The sequence below is a fragment of the Struthio camelus genome, chromosome 25 (genome assembly GCF_040807025.1).
Source record: "Struthio camelus isolate bStrCam1 chromosome 25, bStrCam1.hap1, whole genome shotgun sequence".
NCBI lineage: Eukaryota > Metazoa > Chordata > Aves > Struthioniformes > Struthionidae > Struthio > Struthio camelus.
This window is the reverse complement of record NC_090966.1, coordinates 756667-784347: the sequence shown is the minus strand read 5'-3', so window position 1 is coordinate 784347 and position 27681 is coordinate 756667. Positions and strand designations below refer to the sequence as shown.

Here is a 27681-nt window from a genome sequence, read left to right as displayed (position 1 = left end):
CGCACAGTTGATTTGTGACTAACTTTATTATAGTAAACAAGGTCAAATATATAAAAATTCCAAGTTGTTGTTTAAGACAAATCATTAGAATATCCCTCTCTCTCACTCACATATTCAGAGCATAGTCTATTGCTGGAAAAAAAAAAAGCCATCTCATTCGGAGTGGATTTTTCAGAAATTCATTGGATTTAATAGACATTCTTCCAAACTGCATCCAAAACCAGAGAATGACAACACAAATACAAGTTACGTTCAATATTTTTTAAAAGTTTGTTCTGAATGTTTATTTCCAAATGGCCTAAATTTAAGCCAAAGCAGGAGAGCATCTTAAAGTAACGCCTGTATCGTTTCTTCCGAAGGGAAAAGTCAAGCCCAATACTTTGGAACTGAATACAATCACAGGCATGAACATTTAGAGTTTAACAGACATCCTCTACTAATAACAAACACTCAGTTTCAAAGAAAATGTGCACCTTTTATACAATTAAAATGAAAACAAAATAGTAATAAAAACAGTTTCATTACTTTGCTTTTTCGGAATGAATTCAGTGCTGGGAGAGGAATATTCTACATACTCTGGTCATTAATGGAATTATTTACCGGTTTGGACAAAAGCTCACAGGGCTGACCTGAGGCAGTTTTCTGCAGGTAATGGTTTAGATCATTAATCAGGAAAGGGCTAATACAAATAACAGGTGAAGCAGCTGTCACAAACTGATTGCAAAGGTAGCTTAAGCTATTAACAAGAAACTGCTGCACTGAGATAGTTTGTGAAGAGAGCAGCAAGGGGAGAAGAATTTTAATTTCTTGCAGTTCAGCTGATTAAAGGGCATTCAAAATCACCACATGGGGTTAAAAGCAACATAACCATTTTGGGAGGCTGGAAAGAACAACTGAGCCACAGCATTTGGGGATAATGAGTAGCCATGCATCCGTGTTTATCTCCAGGCTCCAAATGTCTTCCTCTGGTACTTTCAGACAACATGTTTTTCACCCAGCTTCTCCCTCACACTTGGATTTTTCCACCTGCGAAGCCTCTCTGCCTGTCTTCAAGCGGTGTGCTTCTCTTCAGACTCCTGTTTAACTAAAGGAGCACCAATAAACTCTCTCATCCCACAAAGTTCATCCCAACTGGTTAGCTGTCTCAGCCTAGAAGTCCACTTAAGCTTTCCGAGACAGCTATCTGCTTAGTATGTTTATCATTTAGACAAAAAGACCACTCCACAACTTTCATGTGTAAAATTGTGAGGTTGCTCCTTTTCCAGAATAGAGGGCAGAATGTACCGTTAGAACAAAATGCAAGTTTGCTTCCAAAACACAAAACAGATCTCTGTCGAAGGTGAACTGGAGAAGCTGACTCTCACTGACCTTGCACAAAGGGCTGCAGTGGCTTCAGGTACATTTACGTCTCTCTCTGAAACGGAGCTGATAGCTGGGATCTACACCTGGACACTCACTGTTTGGGGTCCCAAAGTGAAAACAGACCATGACAATAATTCAGCAAAACACCTGCTTTCAGCAAGCGCTTGGGTAAAGTAAAGGGATATGAGCACGTGCTTGCAGTTACCATAGCATAACTCATATCCCCTTACTTGAAATTTCACGTAAAGTCTACACTTACATGCTCTGCAGAACAGGAATGGAGTATGGGTTTACATACGCTCTCTATGTAGCCTTACTTCTCAATCCTGCTCCTGATCAGACTGTAATGAGGGCAGTAAAGATTGAGGTAGCCTCGAAACAGAGCAGCTCCACTCCCTCCCAATATTAAATAGGCTAAAACCTGACAAAAGAGAAAACAGAGCAAGGTCCTGAATACATTATAAATAGTGGCAAAAAGCATACAGATTTAACAGCATCTCTCAAACGTTAATGCTCATCCTTGCCAAAAAGACACCACCAAAGGCAGTAAATACCGCATTCTCCTTTTTCTAATTATAAATTCAAGTTTAATGCCAAAACCACAGAATGCCCAATCTGACTGGTCTCTCAAGCAGAAATCTAAGTTATACACATTGCTCTGTCTGAACTTAATTCCTTGGACACAATGGAAGGAAGAGGGTTTGGAATAAGGCATTATCTTTTATATTCCGAAACTGCTTTGTAAAAACTCTTGTAGACAGTATGTGCGTGTGCTGGGTGGGGGGAAGGAAGGTTACTCCTTGAATGTAATGCATGGGGAAAAAATTACCATGACTCTATCTAACCAGATTGCTTCAGAAAGACAGAAATCTGTTATCCAAAAGGTACTGCAACAATTCAATGCCCTCAGGGGTGGGGTGTTATATAATAACAGACCTCAAAAACATATCTTTCCATAGATATTACATAAATACATGGAATTACTGAACACAGTAAGTTTCTGTTTACTTTTTTTGAATGCTTTACAGGAGACAAAGTTTCTCTTCCCTCCTGTTGAATAAAGCTTGCAGGGAGGTCTGGCCCCAGTCTGCATTATGGCAGCACTCTTACTCGGAACATAAGTATTCTAACACATATGCATTCTTCCATAAGTAATTTTCCATAGGGTAAAAAAACTGTAGCACATACTAACCATAGTATGACTCTTCTATTTTTAAGTAGAACATCATTTTTGTAAAAGTACAGTCAGCAGCACCATTAACAGATGTTCTCCAAATCTTTCACCGCTCTGCTGCTAAGTGACTGGCGCCCGTGGGCTGCCTGGATAACCAAAGAATCTTCTGTGGTGTGTTCAAGGCACTTTTGAAATGCAGCATAGAAAGTTTTACATTTAAAACAAACAAAAAACCCAACAATGAACCTGCAGACCACAGTATTAAAACTAGCAAAATACTAACAGCTACCTACTGTTCTCTCTTCATTAATATAAAAAAGTGTAACTTCAGAGATCCAGTGTACATATACAAAAAATTGTGCATAATAAATGTACTATAATACTGTACATACAGCATAAACCGTTCAATGAGAATGATTTAAATATACCTATTTGTCTCCTGGCTTGGAAGACAGAAGAATAAAGTTCTATAATCCTAGAATATGTGTATAAACACTTTCTGAAAGCCTGGATCACTAGCCAACGGTATCCCTGAAAATAAGCAGAGCCAAATATTTACTTAATGGAAGCAATTATTCAAGGAGTTGCTGGTTATGATAAACTAGGAGAAAAACACAATATATAAACTCAACCAACATTAAATCCAGACAGAGTTCTTCCCATCTCCTGATTTGCTACTGGCACTGCTTTTGTTTGAGCCTGCTTTGGATTTCTTCTCTCTGGAACTGCTGGGATTGTTTTGGTTGTTATAAGCCTGGATTGCAAGGTCCAGGCGTTCCTGAGCCACTTTAATTTCCCTCTGCAGATTTTCAAGGTCAGCTGGAATGTTCTCTTCATTGCTTCCATACTGCTGTTCCTGAGCTATATTGGCTTTGTTCTGCTTGTAGGCCATTTTGGCATTGGACAGTTCAGTATATTGGATTTGATCTGGCTTCACTGCAATGTTATAGCCAGGAGGAGCAGATGGTGTATTCCAAGTAAAAGGGTAGTTATAGGTACCAGAGTCTTCCAGCTCTTTTCTTTTGTGGTTTAACGTGTCCCGGATTGTGCCAAATCCCAAATGAAGCATCTCCCAAACATTCAAAAGTAAACACATACAGCTCACACCATACATTATTAGTAGAAAAATGGTCTTTTCAGTTGGCCTTGAAATAAAACAATCTATCTTGTGCGGGCATGGCTTTCGACTACACACAAATATGGAGCTGACCTCAAAACCATACAAAAAATACTGACCCACAAGAAAACCGATTTCAAACGTAGTCCTTGCAAGAAGCTGCAGCACGTAAATTTTCATGAGTCCATCTTCCCGAATTCGCCGCCTGCCATCATGCTTAGCTTTGGCAGGGGCCTGCTGCTCTTTGTTCTCCCGCTCGCTTTCCAGCTCTATTTCTGGGTACATCATTGGGTCTTCCTCATGATCCTCCTCGGTTTCCTCTAAGCCACGGTGTTGTTTCCAGCGCATTGAAAAACTTTTACTTCTGATTCTTCTGTCAGCTTCACTGTGTTCTACCATCCGGGCAATTTTATGAATTGCGTAGCCTAAATACATCACAGATGGAGTGGCTACAAGAATGATCTGAAACACCCAAAATCTCACATGTGAAAGAGGAGCAAAAGCATCGTAACAAACATTCTCACAGCCAGGCTGCTCCGTGTTGCACACAAACTTGCTTTGTTCATCATAATAAATGGATTCTCCTCCCACAGCAGTTAGGACAATCCGAAATACAATCAGCACCGTCAGCCAGATTTTGCCAACAAAGGTTGAGTGATTGTGGATCTCCTCTAACAGACGGGTCAAAAAACTCCAGCTCATGGTGGTCAAATAATTTTATCTTAAAAACAAACAAACAAAAAACCCCCAAAACTCATGAGTTTATCAGCTTTAATCTAAATATTGCCAACATTCAATCAAGACACTTAAAAAATTCTAGAATAATTTTAAAACCTTCACACTACCATTTTTGTAGTATCACCTGTTATTGGGAACCTCCAGTAGCCAGAATTTGCTTGAGGATTCTAAGTCTCTTCTGTATGCTTTTGAGAAATCCGCTATTAAAAAAAAAAAAAAAAAGTTAAATGTGATTTCACAAACAAACCTGTTCCCAAAGTTACTTCTAAGCAGAAAACAGAGATGTGGCTGCTCTGTATTTCAAATGTTAACAAAAGCATTTAAACTTTAGGCTGAAATCTTCAAAGTATGGTGGATCTGAAAGCTCAGTTCCCGTGAAATCTTATGGGCACTGTTGGTTTTATGCCACCACTAGCAGTAAGATTTGCCTTAACTAGATGGAGGCGTCCGAGCATTGTTAAATTCTGAGCTAGCAATCTTGGCCTCTACTATAGCCAATAGAGAGAGTAATTATCTCCAGAGGGCAAGGCCAGCTGACTTAAGATGGAAACAAATCACCCAGTCAAAGCCCGAGAAGCAGGCAGCTGCTATCATCTTTGTTTTAAAGACAGTAAAACCTGATACAGATAGGGACTTGTGCAGTGCTATCCTGCAGATCTAGGCCACACAGGCTACGACCTAACAAACATCTAGCTTCTAACTTTATGCTCAAACTATTCTTTCTATGGATTTTGGCTCAGTCCCTTAGGGAGGCTAATTGTCCATTCTGACGGCAGAAAAGGCCTTAGTACATACTTATTCTTGTAGTGTTATTGAGAAAGTGGAAGGAAAACCTAGCTAAGGAGTTATTTGTCTAAAATTTTAGAAGACAGATGTGGGATACCAATCAATATAAATTTGCTGTCATAAATGTGAAAAAAGTTATCAGTAAGAACTCATGGCTAGTAATTGTATGGAGTAGTATAATGAACAAAAAACTCTAGCAACAACACAGGCCAATCATGAGCTCTGAATAGTAAAACTGGTGCAATATTGGGAACAGGAAGAACTGTTTGATGTTCCTATAGCAGATGAGAATAAAATATCTGTCAGTCCTTCTAATGATGTTAAACATCTATTAATAATAGAGATTTTAAAATCAGAAGGCCCAGATAGCATTTGTTCAAAGGTCCTAAAACGAGAGCTGGACAAAAGACATCTCTGGCCCTGTGGTCTTAAGTAATTTACTCTTAAACTGAGGAAATTCCAGAAGACTGGAAGAAAACTAGCATTTACAGCTATTCACCCTTTTCTCATAACTATAGAGCTATTCACAGGCAAAATAATGAAATTTGAGGGGATGCAATCAATACAGAATTTAAGGATATGAACGTAATTCCTTTTTAATGAAATTAAATACTTCATTGATAAAGGCAACAGCACAGATATAATATGTCTGGGCTGTGCAAGACATTTGATTTAGTACTCCTTAACAGTGTCAGAAAAAATAGCATGATATAGTATTAGCAAAGCATACATTAAGTAGACTAAAGGCAACAGAAAAATCTTGAAAAATGATTCCCATGTTAGATCAAGATGAATTGTTCACGACTGCAGTGAGCTCTACAAAGATTAGAAATAGGCTTGGCAACTAGTCTATATTTTCCTCTGTGATCCAGACCTAAAGAGAAAATGGCTGCTGACAAAATCTGCAAAGGCATAGAAGTTTGCAGACTGACAAATAAAGATGAGAATATCAGTGATAAGGAAAACATGGATTGCATTAGAGTTTGAGTCCACTGAAACAAAATAATGCTTTAACATAGCTTAATGCAAAGTTATACATCAAAAGAAAACAATGATCATTTTTTAAATAAGAGAACAGTTACTCTATACATCAGTTAACAGGAAAGGGCATTAGGATCCTCGTGGATGAGCATTTCAACAAGAGCTGGCGATGCAGCAAAAATGGTTACTGCAATCCTTGGCTATATAACAAACAGGAGCAAGGAGGATGATCTTACCTCCTGGCTAGTAAGACTGCATAAAATGCCTGTGTTCGCATCCTTCAAAAGTCATTTAAGCATCAATATGAATATTGAATATATTCATATGATATATTATTCTCAAAACCATTTGAAGAATGGAGGAGAAGCCTGAACTCTCTAAATCTCTCACTTTTAATTTGTTTAGCTGGGAAACATGGATAGAAAAGGAAGGATTACTGGCAAGTCACTTAATCCGGTGTCTGTCAGTGGAGCATACAACCAGCCCAAGGATTATGATTGAGTTGTTCTTTTAATGGAAAAAAAGAGCAAAAGATTTCAGTTCCAGTGTAGTGCCTTACTGCAGTAGGTGGTTTCAGGCTCAGAGAGGTACATAACTACAGTTTTGCAACCTTGAGTTCAGCTTTAGAGCCAGATGAGATAGCATTTCAGACACCCACATCTTGGGCGTTTTCAAATGACTACCTTGGATTAGGATTCAAAACTGGCAGTAGGACAAGTTTAGGGATATCCTATGAGCTTTAAAAACATCTTTGATTTGCTGAAAGAAAACTCAAGTGAAATCCTCATCCAGAACTAGGGATTATGGAGCTGTCACAACACCTAGATTCAAACCAAGATGCCTTGAAAAACTAGTGGCTGAACAAGAATGTATAATGTAACATACATGTCACTACTGATATGGTTTAGTTGACCAATCAGAAAAAAAACGAGTTTAACAAAGGATTAATTTTCACTCATTGAAAATGTTAAGGCCCAATTATTTTCTAAAAGTAAAACACTGAAGTAAACTCAAAATGAATTAAATAGGCTTTTGCCAGTGTATATCTGCAATAAGAGCAGGAACTGGCCTTTAAATTTTCAGGTAATGTCAATGTTTATTCATTAGCAGCTACTAAAAGAGAAGTTTTAAATCAGAGACCAGTTTGCAATATGAGAGAGAAAATTCGAGTCTTTGGTTTTAGACAAACTACTATCTTGACATTTAGCAAATTCTTTTCAGGCAACTCTCAGCCCTTCTACGGTGCTTTTTCTACCTGTGGACCATGTAACTGTTCGTTTAAAATCACGTTTTGTGTTGTTGTAAACATGAACATCCTGGGAAGGAGGGAGGGTACACTTCACCTCACTTAGCTGTCTGCACTGTAGGTATGTAGCTAAGCTACTCACGCTGAGCAGGAAACAACCACTTGAGGGCACAATACATCCGGCCCATTTTAAAACTTGCTTTGGGAGAAAGAAGAGGAATCAAGTCTTGAATTCCACTGATGATATAAATGACGAATGTGACAAACTTACACATAGGTATCGACAATGCACACTTTTACATTTAGATTATTCACTGACTTTCGATGTGGAAGACTGTACTCTTACCAGCTGCACATTTAATACTCAAAACTTACTGTTGATTAGAGAGTTCTCACTGGTAAGATGTGAACTTCCTGAAAAGCACTGTTTTTCCCTCACAAGAAACATCATTTATTCTAAATTTACTTTTTGTGTGAAACAGAACTACTGACACAAATATGGGAAAATCTACCAAATAACTTTTGGCACCTTTGTTTTTAAGGAAACATTTTCGGTTCAGTGAAATAACCTGTGATTAAACCTTTGTTCCAATGGAAATTTTCAGTCCATCCAAATTAAAAGTAATATTTGAGTACAAAGTCGCAAGCAGAATTAGGGTTTTTAAAATGGTGAGATCCTTCAGTGATCTCATGAGACTGTCCAAGGTTAGAGTAGGCATGTTTCTGCCTTTACAACATGTGTACTGCAGGATTCAGATAAACTGCAGTAACCTTCACCTTCACCTAATGTACACTTAATACTTCCCCAGATACATTGTTCTGGGAACATTTAACTCAATAACTTTCCATTGTTTGAAATAAAAGTCTATGGACGCTGACATATATCTGAAAAAAGCAAAATGTCAGCAATTTCATCTAATTTAAGTCATGCCAGAAAGTGCATTTGAGAAAGACTTTCATTCCTTGTATTTGTCATAAGTTCATGATATCACTTACAGCAGAGGAGGCTCCTTAGACTAGACAGGATATATAATGCAAATAGCATAACACTCATCTCTGACAGCAAGCTGGCTCTTGTGAATTAAAGTTTAGCAAACCACCTCTCAGCAGATACTGACAGCCACAAAGAATAGAGAAAAACTTGCAGTAGGTACATGGAAAAAAAAAAAAAAAAAAGCCAGTTTCAGCTAAACAGATTCACCTGCAGGGAATCCTTCTATTTTAACACATCTATATTGTTCAAATATAGACACATACAGTGACCAGACCCTCGTGTGTGGAGCTTCCCCATCCATCCCATGTTTGATTTTGAATATGAATTTAAACACTGGATTAATTTCATCCAGCTTCAGCTTCCTAACCCAATTGTAACAGCCTCCCTCCAATTACAGCAGAAAGAAAAGTACCTCTAAGGAACAATTCATGCTAGCTACCTTAAAATCTTCTCTTCGGATGAGATGATCAAGATGTGGCAGGGATGACAATGGGACTGGAAGAACACAGGTGGCTTGAACCAGGGAGTTAGTCTTGCGTGCTCCCTGAAATACCTCCACATCCCTGAGATGGAGGGTACCTATGCTTTGGTGAAGCATGCAGTTGTTTTAAGGACAGTCTCTTTCCAGGCTATCTAATCCCAACTGCCTTTGTAACGTACAGTATTAGCACTTTTGTTGGAAGGACTCTGCACATGACTTCTCAACCCTTGCTGAATAACAGTGCTGCAAAAGCAGACAGGCAAATCCACTTCCCCAACCCAGCTCACCGTCCTCTTACACGCTTGCCTGGCCTAAGTCCACATATGAGCACAGACTTCGGACCACAAGTGAGTTTTACCTCGAATAATGTTTTGTATACACCACAGGTGTACACAGGAGTGCTTCTTCCAGCACTAAGAGACAACTCAGAGGAGAACAGGAAACTGAAGCTGTCATATCAAACTGAACTTCAATAAGTCACTAGCACCTAGTTTTCCTTGGAAAAGGTTAGACTTAAACAGTATACTTAGGGAGAAAGAGATTTTGTAGTCAAAAGGTAATCATTAAGGGGAAGATATTTAAAGAAGGATTTGTTTTTTCTTAAAAACATATCCTACCATGTCATCCTAAGTAAATTTGATTAATTCATTAATGATATACACATTTTGCTTTGTTTTTAAGCAGTTTAACAAGATGTATGCTGAGCAGAAAAAAAATCAAGAATAAATGCATTGCAATTTTGTTGATATTCAAAAGAGGTTTCATGCTGCGTGAAAGTGAAATTGGGCCCACAGGCTAATTAAAATAGGATTTGAATTAGGATAAATGAATTACTAGCATTATTCATTCAAATCTCATTTACATTTAAATGTAAATGTTTGCATAATTTACAGTTATTGGTGAGGAAGCATGGGGGTTCCTCCTCTAACTTGAAAAATGAGCAGGACTTTACTATTTACGAAGGAAATGAGCAAGTAATAGTAATATATGTCAAGTAATAGTAATAGTACAAGTAATATACTTCCAGTTATCTTTTAAATCTCATGTGGCAAGCAGAAAGCCAAGAAGAATCTAGAAAAAGCCACAGCGTCACTGTCTGTTTGGAAGTGATTCCTCAACAGGGCTTTGAAATCCTGGGCATTTTAACAAGGTTCTGTGGATCCCCTAGATTAATTCCCTCTAAAAAGCCCCTTGTTGAATTATGAAACCGCAGATCTTGTATTGAATATAAATAGAATACTAAAATATGGGTAAGAGGTAGAGATATAAAAAGATTCTTGTGCTGTCAAAAAAAAAAAAAGTATCTTTTGGAAGATCAACATACATATCTTCACTCAAGCATTCAGCGAAAAGATAAACTGGAATTTGCAGATAAGAAACGAACCTCTAATAGCCTTAAGAGTGCCCTCTAGGTAATGCTAACATGGAAAGCAAAGTGACAATTTTAGCAATGTCCCCCTGCAGCGACACAATTCAAATGAAATTGTTACATGTTTCATGCTGTCCAAAACTAGCATTTACTTCACCTACAGCAACCACGATCCTTCGGAAAGCATCATTTCCAGGGTGCACACCTCAGAGCATAAGAGATCAGAGACTTCTGAAGAGCAGTGTCCATCAGGGCTGCCCATGCTCCCTGTCCTCCAGCATGAGGGCATAAAAGACGACTAGCTGAACTTCACTTGAGACTGGAAGCCTGCTATGATAGCAGGCTTCACCAAAAATGGAGGCAGGGCTGTAGAGCCTATATTATCTCAAGAAGTTTTCAGAGACCTTTTCTTGGGTCCATGTCAGCCTTTATCCCTTCACACATGCTCAGCATTCATTATCCTTTCAGATTGATGGGAATGAGGTGTATCAGCTGCAAACGAAGCCTGGAATAGTGAGCTCCCAAATCTGGCATTTCTGTAGCAACTCATGACAAGAGCTGCCAGATGCTTAGCAAGTCTCATCAAGCTGCTCATCAGATCTGCCCTGCAGATTTTGGGTATCAACAAACTGCAAAAGCAAGCCTCAAATGACGTTTGTACTCTGGTGAAGGGAAACGTAATAATGGGGAAAATAAATTGGTCAGCAGATTACATGATGAGATGTACATTATTTGACAGTCTTTGCAATGAAGCACTTGACCCTCAAGGGCAGTAAGCCATAGTCAGACATGGCACAGAGCCCAAAATTTGGCTCTACCAGCATGGTAACAGGAGCTCTTGAAACCCGCTGAATGAGTAACTCCCCTCTCCCTTCAATATGGCACGTGGTTTTAAGAGATAAAACAAGAAATGAACTGGTACAATGCAGAGTTGATTTAACCTAAGACCTCAGTAACATTCTTGTCTGAAGGAAATCTCTTTTCTAGAGTCTCACAGCACTTCAAAGGATTTCACCACAGTGCAACTGAACCCTACTAAGCCCAGATGGTTTTGACTAGCTCCTATATGAACTGGCCTTATACGGACTGGCAGAAGTCCAGCAAAACTTACTGGCTTGGGCTTGGTCCTGCATTGGGCCTCAGTACTGCTGTGTGTGCTCTCTGCTGTGGAGAAACCAGTAGCATACAACAGCAGTGTTTCCCTGTATCATTTAGTTGGATCCTGAAAACAAGGAATAACAGGAGTTAAGGGCAACTCTACATAAAGGTTGAAACTGAAGCTCAAACTGTAGTAGAGAAAGCATCCAAAACTGCTGTTGTAAAACCAAGACCAAGTGTTTAAGCAAAACCTGAACTCTCAGACTGCCAGTGCCGGCTGTCTGAGAACAACATGGCAAGGGACTGCTATTCAGACCCTTCACAGAATCACAAAACAGTTGATGTTGGAAGGGATGTCTGGAGATCATCTAGTCCAACCTCCCTGCTCAAGCAGGGCCCTCTAGAGCACGTTGCCCAGGATCACATCCAGGCGGGTTTTGAATATCTCCAGCGAAGGAGACTCCACTACCTCTCTGGGCAACCTGCTCCAGTGCTCTGTCACCCTCACAGTCAAGAAATTTTTCCTCAGGTTCAGATGGAACTTCCTGGGTTTCAGTTTGTGCTTGCTGCCTCTTGTCCTGTTGCTGGGCACCACGGAGAAGAGGCTGGCCCCATCCTCTCGACACCCTCCCTTCAGATACTCGTAGACATTGATCAGATTCTACCCCTCCCTCCCTCAAGTCTTCTCTTCTGCAGGCTCAACGGGCCCAGCTCTCTCAGCCTTTCTTCAGAGGAGAGAGGCTCCAGTCCCCTCATCATCTTTGTAGCCTTCCGCTGGACTCTCTCCAGTAGTGCCATGTCTCTCTTGTCCCGGGGAGCCCAGAAGTGGACACAGGACTCCAGGTGAGGCCTCCCCAGGGCTGAGGAGAGGGGCAGGATCACCTCCCTCCACCTGCTGGCAACGCTCTTCCTCATGCACCCCCGGATACCATTGGCCCTCCTGGCCACAAGGGCACATTGCTGGCTCATGCTTAACTTGTTGTCCACCAGCACTCCCAGGTCCTTCTCGGCAGAGCTGCTTTCCAGCAGGTCAGCCCCAGTCTGAACTGGTGCATGGGGTTATTCCTCCCTGGGGCAGGACCCTGCACTTGCCTCTGTTGAACTTCAGGAGGTTCCTCTCCGCCCAACTCTCCAGCCTGTCCAGGTCCCTCTGAACGGCAGCACAGCCTTCTGGTGTGTCAGCCACCCCTCCCAGTTTCCTATCCTCAGCAAACTTGCTGAGGATGCACTCTGTCCCTTCATCCAAGTCACTGATAAATAAGTTGAACAACACTCATCTGCCAATTAGATATCCATTTAATAAGATAGTAACTGCTCTTTAGCTCAGGACTAATAAAATCTGGTTCAAACTTAGTGTATTACTGCTTGCCAAAATACTCAAGAGATCAAGTGCACCAAATGCCTGACAAGTCCAATGATATGTTAGTTTCTTTGTAAGCAGCAGCACCACCAATTTACTTCAAATGTCTATTTTTAACATGCTTAGCCCCTAGGTTCCCTTGTACCAATAAGGCATTAGCCTAAAAGAATTTACAATACTCTGCCAATTGGTAGACTAAACTACTATCTCCAGCTCACATTTTCAACCTACTATTCTGACAAAGGTACAGGGCAGACTCCTGAGCAATGATGGCAAATACAGGCATACCTCACTATCCATCAAAAATGCATTTCTGAAAAGTTCAATGAGTAGCCATTCACAGAATCACTGAGGTTGGATGGGACGTCTGGAGATCATCTAGTCCAGCCTTCCTGCTCAAAGCAGAGTCAACGGAAGCAGGTTGCTCAGGACCATATCCAGCTGAGTTTTTGAATATCTCCAAGGATGGAGACTCCACAGCCTCTCTGGGCAACCTGTTCCAATGTGTGACCACCCTCACAGTCAAAAATTTTTTCTTATATTTCAATCTGTGACCACTGCCTCTTGTCCTTTCACTGGATACCACTGGAAGGAGTCTGGGACAAGAGCAGAGAGCAATACAATTCTTCCCATAAGAATCAATGTAATAGAGAGGGGATGTATTACAGGGAACTGAAATACACAGGAAAGTTCTACTGTGACCTAAGATCTTTCCCTTTTGTAGGGCAGGATGACTGCCCAAAAAAGCATCAATGCAGAACAAAGACAAGAGGGATGCTGCTGCACAGTCACCCACAAGATGCTCTGTGCACTTTTACCAGCATCGGTGTGATTTGTTAACAATAAGTTATTGATATTTTAAGAACACTGTACTGTAGATTATTGCATCTGTATCCTCAGGAATTATTTTAACATAAACAAATATGGGCAATGCAAGGGTGAAAGATGGAAAAACAATGCAATGGAGACAACTACAAAAGCCAGGTACTAAGTGACCAACAACAGAACTCCAAAACAACAGAGAAATGACAGATAGCAGGGTTGCGGGGGAAGGGGCGCTACCGTACACACCTGCCCACTAATCCTGTGGATCCAGGACATGTCTGCAGGCTAGCAAAGAGCGGAGGGCAAGAACCCGCAGGACAGCATCCCGCTTCAAGCTCTGCAACAGCACGTGTATAGGCAGGCCCAACACCATCACTCAGGATTGGAGGAAAGAACGAAGTTCAAGCAAACCAGAACAACATGTGCACTCAGGAAGCTAATCAGAGTATAATACCCTACCTAAAATTTCTGTATGGTGCTTGACAGAGCTAAGGACAGTGACTTTTGCACTGACACCCAGAACACTGTGGTAAGATCAGAAGGAAAAAATCATATTCTCCCAGCCAGGCCAGGAAGGAAGGTCTCCAGTCCAAATCAAGGAACCCACAAGTAAGGGGTACGCAGTACAGCCTCTAAATACTGATGGGCACATGCTGTTGGAGAGATCAACAGCCTTTGTTCGTGCTAGAGGTCCTACTGCACTTACCAGGGTCACTCCATCTCTCTTACAGTTAAGTCTGAGTAAGGCCATCTTCACTCACATACCGTTTCAGCCAGGTATCAGAGACATCTCCCTATCTTGACATGATTAACAGAGTTGAATAACTGCAATATCCCTTTAACTACTCCTGATTCCACAGCAGCCAACAGCACTGCAGTATTTCCCCACTGGGCTCCTCCTATGTGCTCAGAGGGATGAGTGTCAGAAGAAAATCACACACTTGAGGCAGCTGACCCAAATATCATTCTCGTGGCCATTTCATGAAAAAAGAAAGAAGCCAAAAGAGAGCAACTCTGTCTGCTCTGGTAAGTCAAAAGGTTCTTTAGCGTCAACTGAGCTGGAGACAATCAAATTGGTATGAACACCTAATTCACCTACCACCATATTATGATAGTCAAAATAAACTATGATAGTCTTTGTTTCATATCCAAGCATGAAAACAAATACCAATGATATCAATAAAACAGATACTCCATACCATGACACAGTCTGCCACAACATCCTCAATCACCTATTTTGCAAAGGCAACATATGAGAATGGCAGTTGTTTCACTGTAATCTAAATTCAAAAAAGACTTTCCTTTCCCTGCTCTGTCAGCTAGTCTAGTAAGATACATCACCTCTCCCTACAACTATAGCATTCAAATTCACATAACAGTTTCTTAAACAGAAGCTTAGTGATTAATCTTTAGAGAAAAGAAAGAATTTTCTGAATGCAGAAAGGAGATTTTAGGACTACATGTCCTAAATCCTTCTTATCACAAATGCTTAACAAGATGCTCAACACTTAGAATAGTTCTGCTAAAGCTGGTCTAGATTTTCCTCTGGCTGACATAGAGGACAAGAAAGCTTTCCAGACCCCTATTACCTTACATGACTGCAAGTCTCCTCAGGTAGAATGCACTAAACTCAGGAAGGTGGTAACTGGAAGCAGTTAGCTAAGCAAGAAGGCCCTCTTGCTAAGCTATTTTAAATTATCTGTACACCACAGCAATTTATCAGAATCATGTTGGCAATACCTACACTCAAGGACAGAGAATTACAGTGCCTTACCAGACCATCAATAGCATTTTCAATAATGAGACTGCATCCAATATACATACAGCTGAGTGCAGTGCAGACTGCATGCACAGAATGTGCAATCATAGATGCTCTCTCCAAAGTGCCATGTGGAAAGAGAAGTGGTTCATTAGAATAAGAAGATAACAGCAAAAACACAAACTGGTTGGGCAAACTATTTCTCCTGCCAAATACTGGCCTGCTGCTTCAACTTCCTCATAAGTGCTACTAAACATAAAGACATCAATTGAAGAGTTCGTTTCAGTAAATCAGTTTCCGTACAGTCTGTTTTGAAAGAAGGAATGCAGCAAGTCAGAGTAGACCGCTGCCCTGTAATTAAGATTTTACTCAAGTCAAAGTTCAATTTTAACAGCTCTATTTTGCAAAAGATAAAATATAGAATATGAATACAGATCTACTTTTACTGCGCGAATTATTTTTAGTTCTTTGTTGAAAAAAATTATTTGCTATAGTGAAATGAGAAACCTCAAATTACCCTTTTCTGAAAGACCTGAATGCTTTTCTTTCCTTTGGGAAGGAATCTGAAGTATTCATTGCTTGAGGAGCACTGTAGAGAGTACAACAGTTACAATCATATCAGTTATATGCTAGAAGAACATGCATACCAACTAATTTTCTCTTTCTGAAAATAGTTGCAAATAATTTATATTTACAAGAGGAAGACAGAAGACCTTTTCCCACCACGACTCACATCACACAGAAAGACACACTTAACCAAGCACAAAGTAGCAGGCAGTTAAATTTTTGTCAACTGACTGCTTTACATTGCCATATATTTTGCCAGCCTTATTATTAACAAGGATTATGAAAATTAGCAGCAACTTTAATTCACATTAGCCTTCCAGATGAATGGAAAATGTAGAAGTCAAGCATATGACCTCATGATATAAAAGCATATTGAAAAGCTTAATATTAGAGTGCAAACTGGATGAGGCTATGATACATGCTGCTTTTGGTACTGCTGGAAAAAACGCATTGTGAAAAACATTGCTGAAAGAACTGCGGGCAATGTGACCATACTAAACTTCCCCCTATTTCTTATTTCCAAGCTTTCAAGATTTTAGGTGAGTGGTCACATCTTAATACAGCCTTGCTAGTCACTGAATGAACTTTTTGCTTGTGTTGTGCATGTGCATGTTCTCCTTGAACTCCAACTTGAGTACAACAGACAACTACCATTTAGCAAAACTACAGAAAAATCAAGATTTATTGTTCAACCACTATCACAGCACAAAGTGGGCAGTCAGTGTAAACAGGATTAAAAAGCACCAGCCAAGTTAAAAGACTGGTTTAATAGAGAGATCTGTCTTAGAATAATCCAGAATACTTACATTTCTGAAAACTTATGTTCACTATTTTATCTATTAAAAAACAAAAAAATCCCAAAGAAAATAGAGCACTTAAAAACAGAACCTGTAGCAACAAGAAAAACTCCTTTTGAACACCAACTAGAGGCCTCTGCAGCCTTTGGACAAGCTGGCTTGCTCCTATGTCTGGCCAAGACTATACTGTGAAGTTGGGATCCACATAATTTCTCATTTGCCTTACAAAAATAAAATCTTCAGAGGACCTTACAAAGCAGAGAGAAAAAAGAGTTAACACATTAGAAAGCTTTAGTGATAAATGCACATACAGTCTTACTATTCTTTTTAGCACATACTCAAAGATCTATTACATTAAACTATGCTAGCAATTGCTTTACCAGTACTGTAAAGGGTTAAATCATTGGTACATACAAGTGGTCGAACTATTTTCTAATACAGACATGAGTAGGCTTGCTTACAAAAATATTAACACAAAAGGTACTTAAGCATCTGCTGTATCATATGTCCTCATTCACTCAAAGAAAAGGGATATTAGCTACAAAGCAAAGTAATTCCTAACAAGGAGCACTGATTATTTGATGGATTCCACCACTAATGCCACTCATACCTACTCTATCAAATTTCTGCCACCTATCAACCAACCAAAATAGTTTATTCCCCATCACTCTGTGTTACTGCTTCAGATATCCCAGCTGTACCTTGAGGGAACTTCCCTACAGAAAGCCACCATTAGCAAAAGATTCATTTCTTAGTGCTACTAAAAGAGAAATGATAATGCCACCTCAGAAAAATACACCACAATCTTTACATATGTATTCACAGTACTAGAGATAGATTCAACTCCTTTGCCAGACTCCTTCCTTTGGGGTCGTTATGGGAAAATCTGTCTCACACAAGAGGTTACAGAACAAAGAGTCAAACTGAAGAGCAACAGAATGCCAGGACTGGATGGTATTCATCAAAGAGTTTTTAAGAGTACAGTTTTCCTTAAAATTGTCTTGATACTTGAGAACTGCAAGGCAGCAAGTCTGATGCCAAATCTTTAAGACAGGGGTTCCAAAGAAGATCCCGGGAAACAGCAGGCCTCCAAACCTGACATTCACACAGGACAAATTAGGCAATATTATAATACAAACTAGAATTAGTGGATAACTGATATATCTGTATAAATATGATACGCTGGGGTGAAAAGTCAATACAGCTTCTCTAAAGGAACTTCCGGTCTCACAAAAGGTAATACATACTACTTGGATTTTCAAGACCTATGAAATTCTCTCATCAAAGGAAGGGAACTAAAAAGCTATACTGGAAAAGGGACAGCCCTTGCACAGATGAGTAACTGGGTGAAAAATAATAAACAGTAAGAATAAACGGTCGGTTCCAGCCATGGAGGGAGGTCACAGGACAGATGCTAAGAGCTGCATATTATTTATGAGTAAACTAGAATACAGTGATGTGAGCAGCAAGTGACTAAGTATGCTGATGATAATATTCAAAGCAAGGAAGGTAAGCAACCATGAAGAATTGCAGAAGGACCTTATAACACTAAGACCTTATAATGAAGTGGCAGATGAAATTCCATGTAGATAAATATAAATTGATGCATATGCTAAAAAAAAAAAAAATCCAATTTCACACTAAAAATGGTATGCCCTGAGATGACTTTTCCAGGCAGAAATGACATCTTGGGCTGACAGGCTGGAGCATGCTGATATGTTCAGCATGTTCCAGAAAGCAAATATAATTTTATGAACATACATTGGGAAAGGAAGACAGCACTGACAGAGCGCACTGTTGTGCCACTGTGAGTCCACAGTTTGCCCCCATCTTGAACACTGCACAGAGCTCTGGTCGCTCTCGCCATTCCCTAGTCACTAAAACAACCGAGTAGAATGGGAGCAGCTTCAGAGGAGGGCAACAAGGACCACTAAAGGTATGGACCGGCTGTCGTATGAAGAACAGAGGGGGGGGGGGAAAAAAAGAGATGTCTAAGGTGGAAAAAGGGATAGAGAACTATAAAGTCTTGAGTAGCCTGCAAAAGGGAAGCAGCTGATCATTCACACTCCCTTAAAAATTAACAAGAGAGACCATTCTTCACACTACAGGAATGTCTCTGGGCAGAAAATAGTTAAAAGGCTGGGACAAGCTTCCAACATGCTTCTCCTGTGTTTTTCCTTTAGATTCCACTTTTGACCAGCATCAGAAACAGTCTGATCCAGTAAGAATGTTCTAAAGGAAAGAGAAACCATCATATCCCCAAGTAAAGTGCTGTAAAGCTGGGCAGGGGGAAGAGATGTATTAATTAACCAGCCAAAAGAAAGACACTAGTAGAGACACCAAAAAAATAAAAAAATAAAAAGTCTGGCACTGCAGCTATTAATAGTTGGTAAGTTACAACAGACTGGTATTTAGCATTTACTGACTGGCCAAATCTCACACTTCCCCCTGCTTTTGAAGTGCAGCAGTGATTTATTTCTGCCAATAAGTCTGTAGCACAATACTCCAGGGAAACAGATTTTGCAGACACCCAAATCAGTAAGGGCTTTGCCACAGATTGCAAAGGGAGTAAGACCAGGCTGAGAAATATAAATCAAGCTCAATATTGCCACAGAGGTGGAGATTACAAATAAACAGTACAGTCGAAACAAGGACTGTATTTGAACTAGGAAATAAGGAAGGTCATTTCCATGCAGCTATAGTGAAGATCCCTCTTTATTTTTCAGACATGTCAATTTATTTGTGTATGTGTGTGTATATATATATATATATATATACACATATAACCCAGGAATCACAGTTTCAACTGAAAATGCTTCTATGTCAACTAAGTAACTCTTGTAAACAAATGTCTGCTTTAATTAAAGTTTAGTCATTTCTTAAATATCTAAAAAATGTTTACAGTGAAAAATTAAACATTTTTCAGTAAAATCAAGACACGACTTTTCATGCAGCACAGCTTACCCACAAAACACACACATTCTGTATATAAGAATCTTAATCATCACAATTTTACACCATTAAAAAAAGTAACACCAGGGTCAGCCAGATGTGCATCTATTATCCCCTTGATCGCTTACAAATGCTTTTTCTAACCTGAAGCCCTAGATTTTATAGCGTTATGTGTAAGCTGTGTCACTGAATGCTTACCAGAGTATGACTTTCAGGAGTTAACGAGGAGTCAGAAACTCACCCTTAGGTAACAAATGCAAAACATCCATACACACAAGAAATACAATTACCCCTCCAGGCCCTCTACTATTTTAAGCATACATGCCACAAGAGAGCATACGGAACTCTATAAATGACGATTCGTTATACAGATGCCTTATACATGAGTTTGGCATGGCTGCATCATTCATGAGTGTCCAAGTCTTGAACGTCACCGCAAGTAAAAGTCAGTATGACCTTTATGCCACAAGGCATCATCAGTTACCCTGTGCGCCACGTATTCCAGAAGCGTACCACAGCTATCCTTATTTTCAAATCCAGAAATAATTCTTCACATCCTACGTCAGTTTAGCTCAATTAGAAAAGTGGAAAAAAACAGGCAATGCACTGTGTTTTTAGGGAGGGCTTTGGGGATTTTTGCTTTTTAAAGGGGAGAGGCAGCGTGCATAGGTACTTGAAGGGTAAATAATCAATCCTGGGAGAGCAGACTAGTGGCCGAGTAGAACACAGAGTGCTCAAAGGAAAATAATAATACACTATTGTCATCTACCTCTCTGGCACCACCAAACGTGACATTCACACCAAGAAGGATGGCAGGCAGAATTTGCTGGTCAGCTAGACTGTGTGTCTTCTTTTAATTCTTTAATAGTATTTTAAACAAGGTCAGGCATATACAATTATAATTCTGTTTTCTGACAAACACGTAACTAAAAAGGTGGAACTAATTTCCGTAAGAGCTGAAAGCTGATACCATGTCCTTATTTAGGCAAAAATCCTGCTGACTTCAATGATTTTCATCTAAGAAAGGTAATTGGGAGAAATCCCTTGCTCACATGTAAAAATGTAAGTCTCAGTTCAGCAAGTTACTTAAGCACATGCCTAATTTAAAGCATGAAAGAAATCTGACTAATAACTGGGTTGTTTGCATATTTACAGTTAGGTATAGGTTTAAAACAGACCTGTCTATAAATTAATCACAGAAGAGCTAACATCAAACTTGGGGGAAGGGAGGACACATACATGTGTGTGTGTGTTTGCGCGTGTGTGCGTGCGCGCGTGTGTTTGCGCGCGTGTGCGCGTGTTGAAGCATCTGTTCAAGTTTAAGCATATAAAACATTTTTCAGCCCAATGACTCCATAGGGAAATGCCTCATACATCAGCTCATCTGACTCAAATTTTCCATCACATTTCCCTTAATACAGTTTTGTCCATAAATACACCATTCAGTTTTCCAAATATAGCTTTTTATTTATAGAGCAAGAAGGTCCTGTAACTCATGTTATTACTTAAATCTCTGGGATTTTCTCTGAAAAGTAATCATTAAGAAATCATTAGCCTAGCTTCCAATATTTAAGTATTGAACTAAGTTATACACATTTGCAGAAAATTTTTTTTGCTACAATATTTACCATTCTCTCCAAAATTTTAATTACACACTTAACATTCCTTGAGAAATGTGTGTTACCCAGGAAATACCTAGTAACATCATAAGAATATCATTTTCCGGCCTTGCCTAACCATACATGTTAGTATGTCACTTTAATTCATAATGCACCCATGAACTTTTACCCTATTTCTTCATTTTGCATAAAAGAAAAACAAGGTTTTAAAAATCCCAACCAGATTTTCTTGACAGTCCACAATTTGAAAAAAAAGCTGCATGTTACTATCTAAACAATGACAAAGATTCATAGTTGTTGTGAAAGGAGCTTAGAAAAGGAAATCTAACAATGCCTTTTCCCCCTCCTAGAAGCATTTTAGAACGCTTAATTCATTTTTGTGGCTTTTAATAGAAAGTGAACAGCCTACCAAAAAAGTTACGAAGCTTGGCCAGTAAGTATATAATTAAGACATTTAAAAAGTAAGGTTTTCTCAGACGCAGCATTTAAAAATCGAGCAATATTAAACACAGTAAGTAAAATCGGAATTCATACAATTCCATCATTATTAACAACTTCAGTCAAAAGAAAACGAGGCAGATTATTGCAGGGTATGAGTACAGGATGGCGGAATTCCACTCCTGCTGATCACAGGAAGTACAAAGACCAGCTGGAAAGGCTGATAATTATGTGGGGTTTTGCAATAACATATTCATTCACAAAGCATAACAAAAAGGATTGTTTCCCTGAAAAGAGGACGCGATACAGTCACCCTCAAGTGGCTGATAGGGCTATGGTCCAGGGACCAGTTCTCAAAAGCGCTTTTGTAATTCAGGGATTCTTCATGTGCGCTACGCAAAGATGCTAGGAAGGAACATATTTCCTCATTCAAATCAGCAGTGTTAAGATTAGAGCAAGCATAAAGGGGAATATTAAAAAAAAAGTAAGTAGGAAACATTAGTGAAACGCTTATCCCAGGAATAATTTACTTCCTATTAACTAGATTTTAAAAACTCTGGAGCACAAAGTGACTTTGCTGAATGACTGCATGAAAAACAAAAGCTGAAAATCGTTTGGGAAGAAACACCTTCCATCTAATCAGAAACAATGTGTATCTTCACAGATCCCCACAGAATAGTGCAGACAACAAAAGGGTCTATTATCCATCCATCTCCGGTGCTGCTCCTCTTAGTCAAACTATTTAATGATTGTTACTGTCGTCTGAGATTCTGCCACTACTCAAAAAAGTCTGTCTGAGCAATGAGGCTAAAGCACAAATGAGGTAGCGGCCATAACTCATTTCAGGTTGTCAATGTTTAAAAAAAGATAGTGAAAATTGGAAGTAGCATTAGGAAAGAGCCACAAAATTGCCTCCCTCTTCCTGGCTCAGTGCTAGTAATGAAGCTACAGACTCTCTGATCTCATGATTTTTCAATCATGGTTCTGCACTAGCTCAGCTTCAAAAGAAGCAGCAGAGGATGGCTCATCACCCATCACTACTCTATAGCATGGCGCTTAAGACAAGCTCCTGTGACATTTAATTCCTTCAAGCTGAGAAAATATCCGAACTCAAGAACTCAAACTTCCCATTCTTGGAGGGGTGCTTTCAGTATGTGGCTCTCACACAGAAGTGAGTCGCAATCCATCCCATGGTTTTGAACTGTGACTGTGGTGGCTTTTAATGGACTCAGGGTACATATGCCCTAAACCTCCTCACATCATTAGTAAGACCATGTTAAGAGTTTGTGAAGTCACTGTGAGGATTCAGCTTTTGTGACATCTGTCTTTTGCAAGATGACAGACAAAGCACAGTATTAACAAAAACTCTACAGCTAGTTGATTATAGAGGAGAAAGCATTATATATCCACAAGCGCAGCCACTGCAGGTTCAAATGACCACAAGAGAGGAATGTTGGCAAGTAGATTCAAAACCATTCATCCCAGTTCAGTTCATGAGTATAATCTGCCAGGATTTCTCCTTTTCCAATTTAAATGTACCCTGTTTTGCTTTAGACGTTTACACTTGAAAGCTTAATGCATTTTAACAAGTTCTTATGCTCTAGCATTACTGCATAGTCAAAGAGAAGTGTTAGATGTGTTCTGAGCACATGCCAGCACCAGCTCCCCTACCAGAGGTACCTTACGCACAGGAGTCTCAAACTTCACAGTCTATAATGTAGCCACCAGCACAGGCACTCTCAGGATTGAACTACTTCTGATAAAAGTATTTCTAGATTGCTTTGCTGGTCTAAAGTGTCTAAATTACACCTATGTACAGTTTTAAGCGCTACAAGTAGTGTTCTGGATCTCATCCTTTGCTTGCATTGGATGACAAAAAGCACTGTTTCAAAAAGAGTTTGGGTTTTGTGGACTTACAGAAGTTGCTGGTAATTAGAAAAAAAATATCAAACTACTAAGTCAACAACTGTATATGTTAAAATTCAACACATACTTTCCATCAACAATTAGACGTCACAATTTAAGAACTCTGCCCTTGAATCATGCCCTTGCCAGATACAAAACTATACAGATTAAGGCCAGAAGAGACCTTTAAGATAACGTTTCACCTATGCAGCACAATTCCTAAATAAATTATCATTTACCACAGAAAATTATTTAGAAAAACAGTGTGTCTAAAATTTGAAAGTGTAAATTATGTGCTAAAATCTCTGCTAAATTGTTAAAACTAGTCTAAATTTGTCTAAATTTTAACTTCTGAGCACCACTTCTATACCTTTGCTAGACTGGAGACCATTCAGTTACCACTTATTTTCCCTATAAGCGTACCTATAAACTGTTATCAAGTTTTCTTTTAACCTTCTCTTTGTTAAGAGACAGATGGAGCTACCGGAGTTCTTCAGTCTAAGCATGTTTTCCAGTCCTTCCTTGGCTCTTCTGTAACTTGTTCAAAGTACCCAATTTTTCAGTTATTTGCAAATCTTTGCATCACATGCATGTTATTCATGATGGCTTGGATCTTTTCTTCCAAATAACGGATAAAAATATTCACTAATGAGGGGATAAGAAGGGGTACCTATGGAATCCATCTAGAAAACAGATGCTTTGCGATAATCGTCATTTATAATCATGCATTCAGACCTTTAAAGTAGCTTTTTTAACAACAAAAAACTTTTACGTTGCTGCACCAATTTAAAAAACATATATTTATTGTCAGTTTATTTAAATCAAAAGGTTTTCTATTACCAATAATTCAAGCTTTACTGAATCAGTGATAATATGATAGAACTTGCAATTTTACTCTATACTTTCACTATACTTTTACTATACTCTATACCTTTAATATATAATAAATAATAATAAATAATATAATAAATAATACTAAAAAAGTATTAGAGGTAGTCACTTTAACAAGAGTACAGCCAGTCATTAATTTTTTTTAATAACTTTTCAAAATTTAAGCTGATTTGAAACATGACAAAGCCGGTTTTAAAAAGCCACTGCAAGGATAAGAGAAGCTGGGTGATAAACAGAAGAATCTGTAACAAATAGTAACTGAACACATTTTCAATATGGTTGAAAAAAGTGAGATGCTCTTGTAAAATAAGTTTCATTTTAATCAACACAAGCCTTCAAACATATCTGCCAAAACTTATTATAATATGTTCATCCTTCTGTTTTGCCCAATCCTTTGCCATTTCAATTCAGAAAATGCTTACAGTCAAGGTACAGTTGTTCAAAAGAGAAAGACACTGCAAAAGGATCATTCTTACAAGGAACCGTAAAAATATTTCCAGGACAGATCTCCAAACTCAGTATAAAACTCAGCCACAGCACATGGCCATTGTGCCCAGCCTCAACGCGCAATCAACCAGCTTCAATGCACCTGAACTTTTGCTCTGAGCCCTGTAATTTCCTTACCTTGCCTTCTTCTCAACTACAGACATGGTAGAAAACCTCTGGCCATAAAAGGATCAGAGCCGGCTCCCAAATCTTGTGTTTCAGGTTATCTGCACTTACATGCTGTAAGTCACTGCATTCAAAGTACTCTTCCCTGGCTTCAAACACCAAGATCATCTCCTAGTTATGAGCTTTTACCACTGACCAGTGAGTGGAGAACAACTGATGCTATGCAGCCTGCGCATTCGTCAGACACAGAAAACATGTAATAGTACACCCCACCCACTGTCAACCCCCTGAGATCTGTTTCAGTTATGAGAACATACGAGGAGAAACACATATTGTCCCCTCTTTCTTATTCAGAGCTGCGGAAATGCTGAAGTTAATTTTAGGATTTCTGCAAATGCAGAACTTTCAGCTGTTTGTAGTCACATGGAAGGAATAAGGAATGGCATAATAATGCTCAAATTACTTGTAAATCTGTAATTTTCTTAAAAAAAATTCTTACATATCTGGCTTCGTATAGGAGATCGGAGCTTATTTGTTCCCCCAGGAAAACACAAGCGTAACTTTAACATATTCTGGGAAAGAATAAAAGATAAGGAGAATAGCATCTTCCATTTCCTTAAACACAAGTCTTGACAGAAAACAATGGCTTTCCTCTTCTAAATAATCTGAATAAAGGAAAGGTGGATTTCAGTAACTGATTCACACAGCTGATTCACTGAACATCAGTGTGAAATAGATTTCTGACCCAAAGGAAGAGAATTTTTTCTGCTAGTTCTCCTTTACTTACAGTGCGCAGAAAACATAGAAATACAGAGAACAAGAATAATCAATTGTCAAATGCATGGTTTTTGTTTTCCCCTCACCAAAGTGAGGCCTAACAGAAGCCAAAACTTTCATAACAAAATTACCATGAGCTGACAGAGGGGCAGAATGTTTCTCCTAGTACTCTGTGTCTTCAGACTGACCACACAGCAGTGTCAAATTGCACTGCTGCAGCTGAAGTTCGGTTGACATGGGGTTAACTTAGAATATCAACAGTAGTATAAGCATTTACTTGCACAAAGTAAATACACAGAGCTCATAACGAGCTACTGATTTCTAACCTTTAAAATCTTTAACTGTGGACTGAATGCTCACAGATCAAATCAAGCTCTGGGATCTGCCAAGCACCATCCTGCCAGACTGAGGGAGCGAAATGGCACTGCAGCCTTTCTAAAAGATAACTACACAGCTTTTACTCATAGATGCTCAGATATGAGGCTGTGTCTCTTAAAGAAAAAAATACCTGTTACATGGAACTAACACTTGCATCATACAAAGCAGGAAATTTTAGTATTGGATTGGTAAAAACGCTGAAGAGTCTTAACTACCAGCACCCAGGATATTTCTCTCTAATAGCAAAAAGCTGTAAATAGGTATTTTATTTCTTCATTTCGGAAGAACACACTAGAAATAGCCATGACTAAAAGCAAGCGCCACCAACCCGAGACCCAACTGCGCCCCAAACCAGTCTCCGGCGACGGCGAGAGCCCATCGCGGCCGCCCAGCTCCCTCGTACGCGGCGCCGGCCGCACGGCGGGCTGCGCCCCGCCGGGCAAGTTGGGAAGGACAAAGACGACGGCTCCGGCCGCGGGGACGCGCGGGCACGGCTGCCCCACGGCTCAGGCTCAGCGCGTTTCCCCCCCAGGGTCCGTCCCCAGCCGCCAGCCCACGGCAGACGCTTGACATAGGCACGACCGGCAGCCAGCGCGGGGCCTGCCGGCTCCGGGGCGGCGGAGGGCGCGCGGCCCCGCGGCAGCTCCCTCAGCCCCCGCCTCGCCCCAGCGGCCGCTCGGTCTCCTCAGCCTCCCCCCGGCCCAGCGGCCGCTCCGTCCCCTCAGCCCGCGCCTCGCCCCAGCTCCCTCAGCCTCCCCCCGGCCCAGCGGCCGCTCCGTCCCCTCAGCCCGCGCCTCGCCCCAGCTCCCTCAGCCTCCCCCCGGCTCAGCGGCCGCTCCGTCCCCTCAGCCCCCGCCTCGCCCCGGCTCAGCGGCCGCTCCGTCCCCTCAGCCCCCCGCCCCCTCAGCCCAACGGCCGCTCCGTCCCCTCAGCCCCCCGCCCCCTCAGCCCAACGGCCGTTCGGCCGCCGCCTCCCCTCAGCCCCGGGCTGGCGCGGGAAGTTTCCCTCGCGGTGCCCCCTCAGAGCAGCTGGGAGGGTCGGTCCCGGCTCCGGTCTCGGTCCGCGGACTCCCGCCCTCCTCACTCACGCCGCCGCCGCTGCCCCCCGCGGCTCCAGCGCATGATCCCGGCGGAGCCCCGCAGCCTCCCCTCGGCTGCCCACGCGCGCCGCCGCGGCGGGCTCGCCGACCGCTGCCCCCAACCGGGGAGGGGGCGCGGGGCGCATGCGCGCAGCCCCCCCCCCCCCCAACCCGGCGCAGCGCGCGGGAGCCCCGCGCAGGCGGCCCCGCCGGCGGCGGCGGTACGCGCGGCGCGAGGACCCGGCCGCCACGTGCCGCGGCGCGCGCGGGCCGCCGGGCGCCGCCCCCACGCGTGGCGCGCGCCCGCGCCGAGGAAACGTTTTCTGCAAAGCGGCGCCGCGTGGCCTGCAGGCCTGGCGCTGCGCACGATGCACCT

General features: G+C 40.9%; 1 protein-coding gene across 7 annotated transcripts; it reads right to left on the bottom strand.

Moving 5' to 3' along the window:
• Positions 1-6: 6 nt before the first annotated feature.
• GJC1 (gap junction protein gamma 1) lies at positions 7-27422 on the bottom strand. Of its 7 annotated transcripts, XM_009685314.2 has the most exons (5): positions 16746-18537; positions 15808-15879; positions 11360-11470; positions 4516-4591; positions 7-4374 (listed from the first exon to the last, which is right to left on the bottom strand). In XM_009685314.2, exon 5 carries the CDS (start codon positions 4353-4355, stop codon positions 3174-3176), a length of 1182 nt encoding a protein of 393 aa, XP_009683609.1. In that variant the 5' UTR covers positions 4356-4374; positions 4516-4591; positions 11360-11470; positions 15808-15879; positions 16746-18537; the 3' UTR covers positions 7-3173. The 7 variants fall into 7 exon arrangements, 6 of the variants coding, with proteins under 6 accessions (XP_009683609.1, XP_009683615.1, XP_009683613.1 ...); XR_695677.2 differs by lacking the exons at positions 11360-11470; positions 15808-15879; positions 16746-18537 and adding an exon at positions 25084-26747 and having other exon boundaries at positions 7-1783; positions 2965-4374; XM_009685320.2 differs by lacking the exons at positions 11360-11470; positions 15808-15879; positions 16746-18537 and adding an exon at positions 25084-26747 and having other exon boundaries at positions 7-3067; positions 3173-4374.
• Positions 27423-27681: the final 259 nt, after the last annotated feature.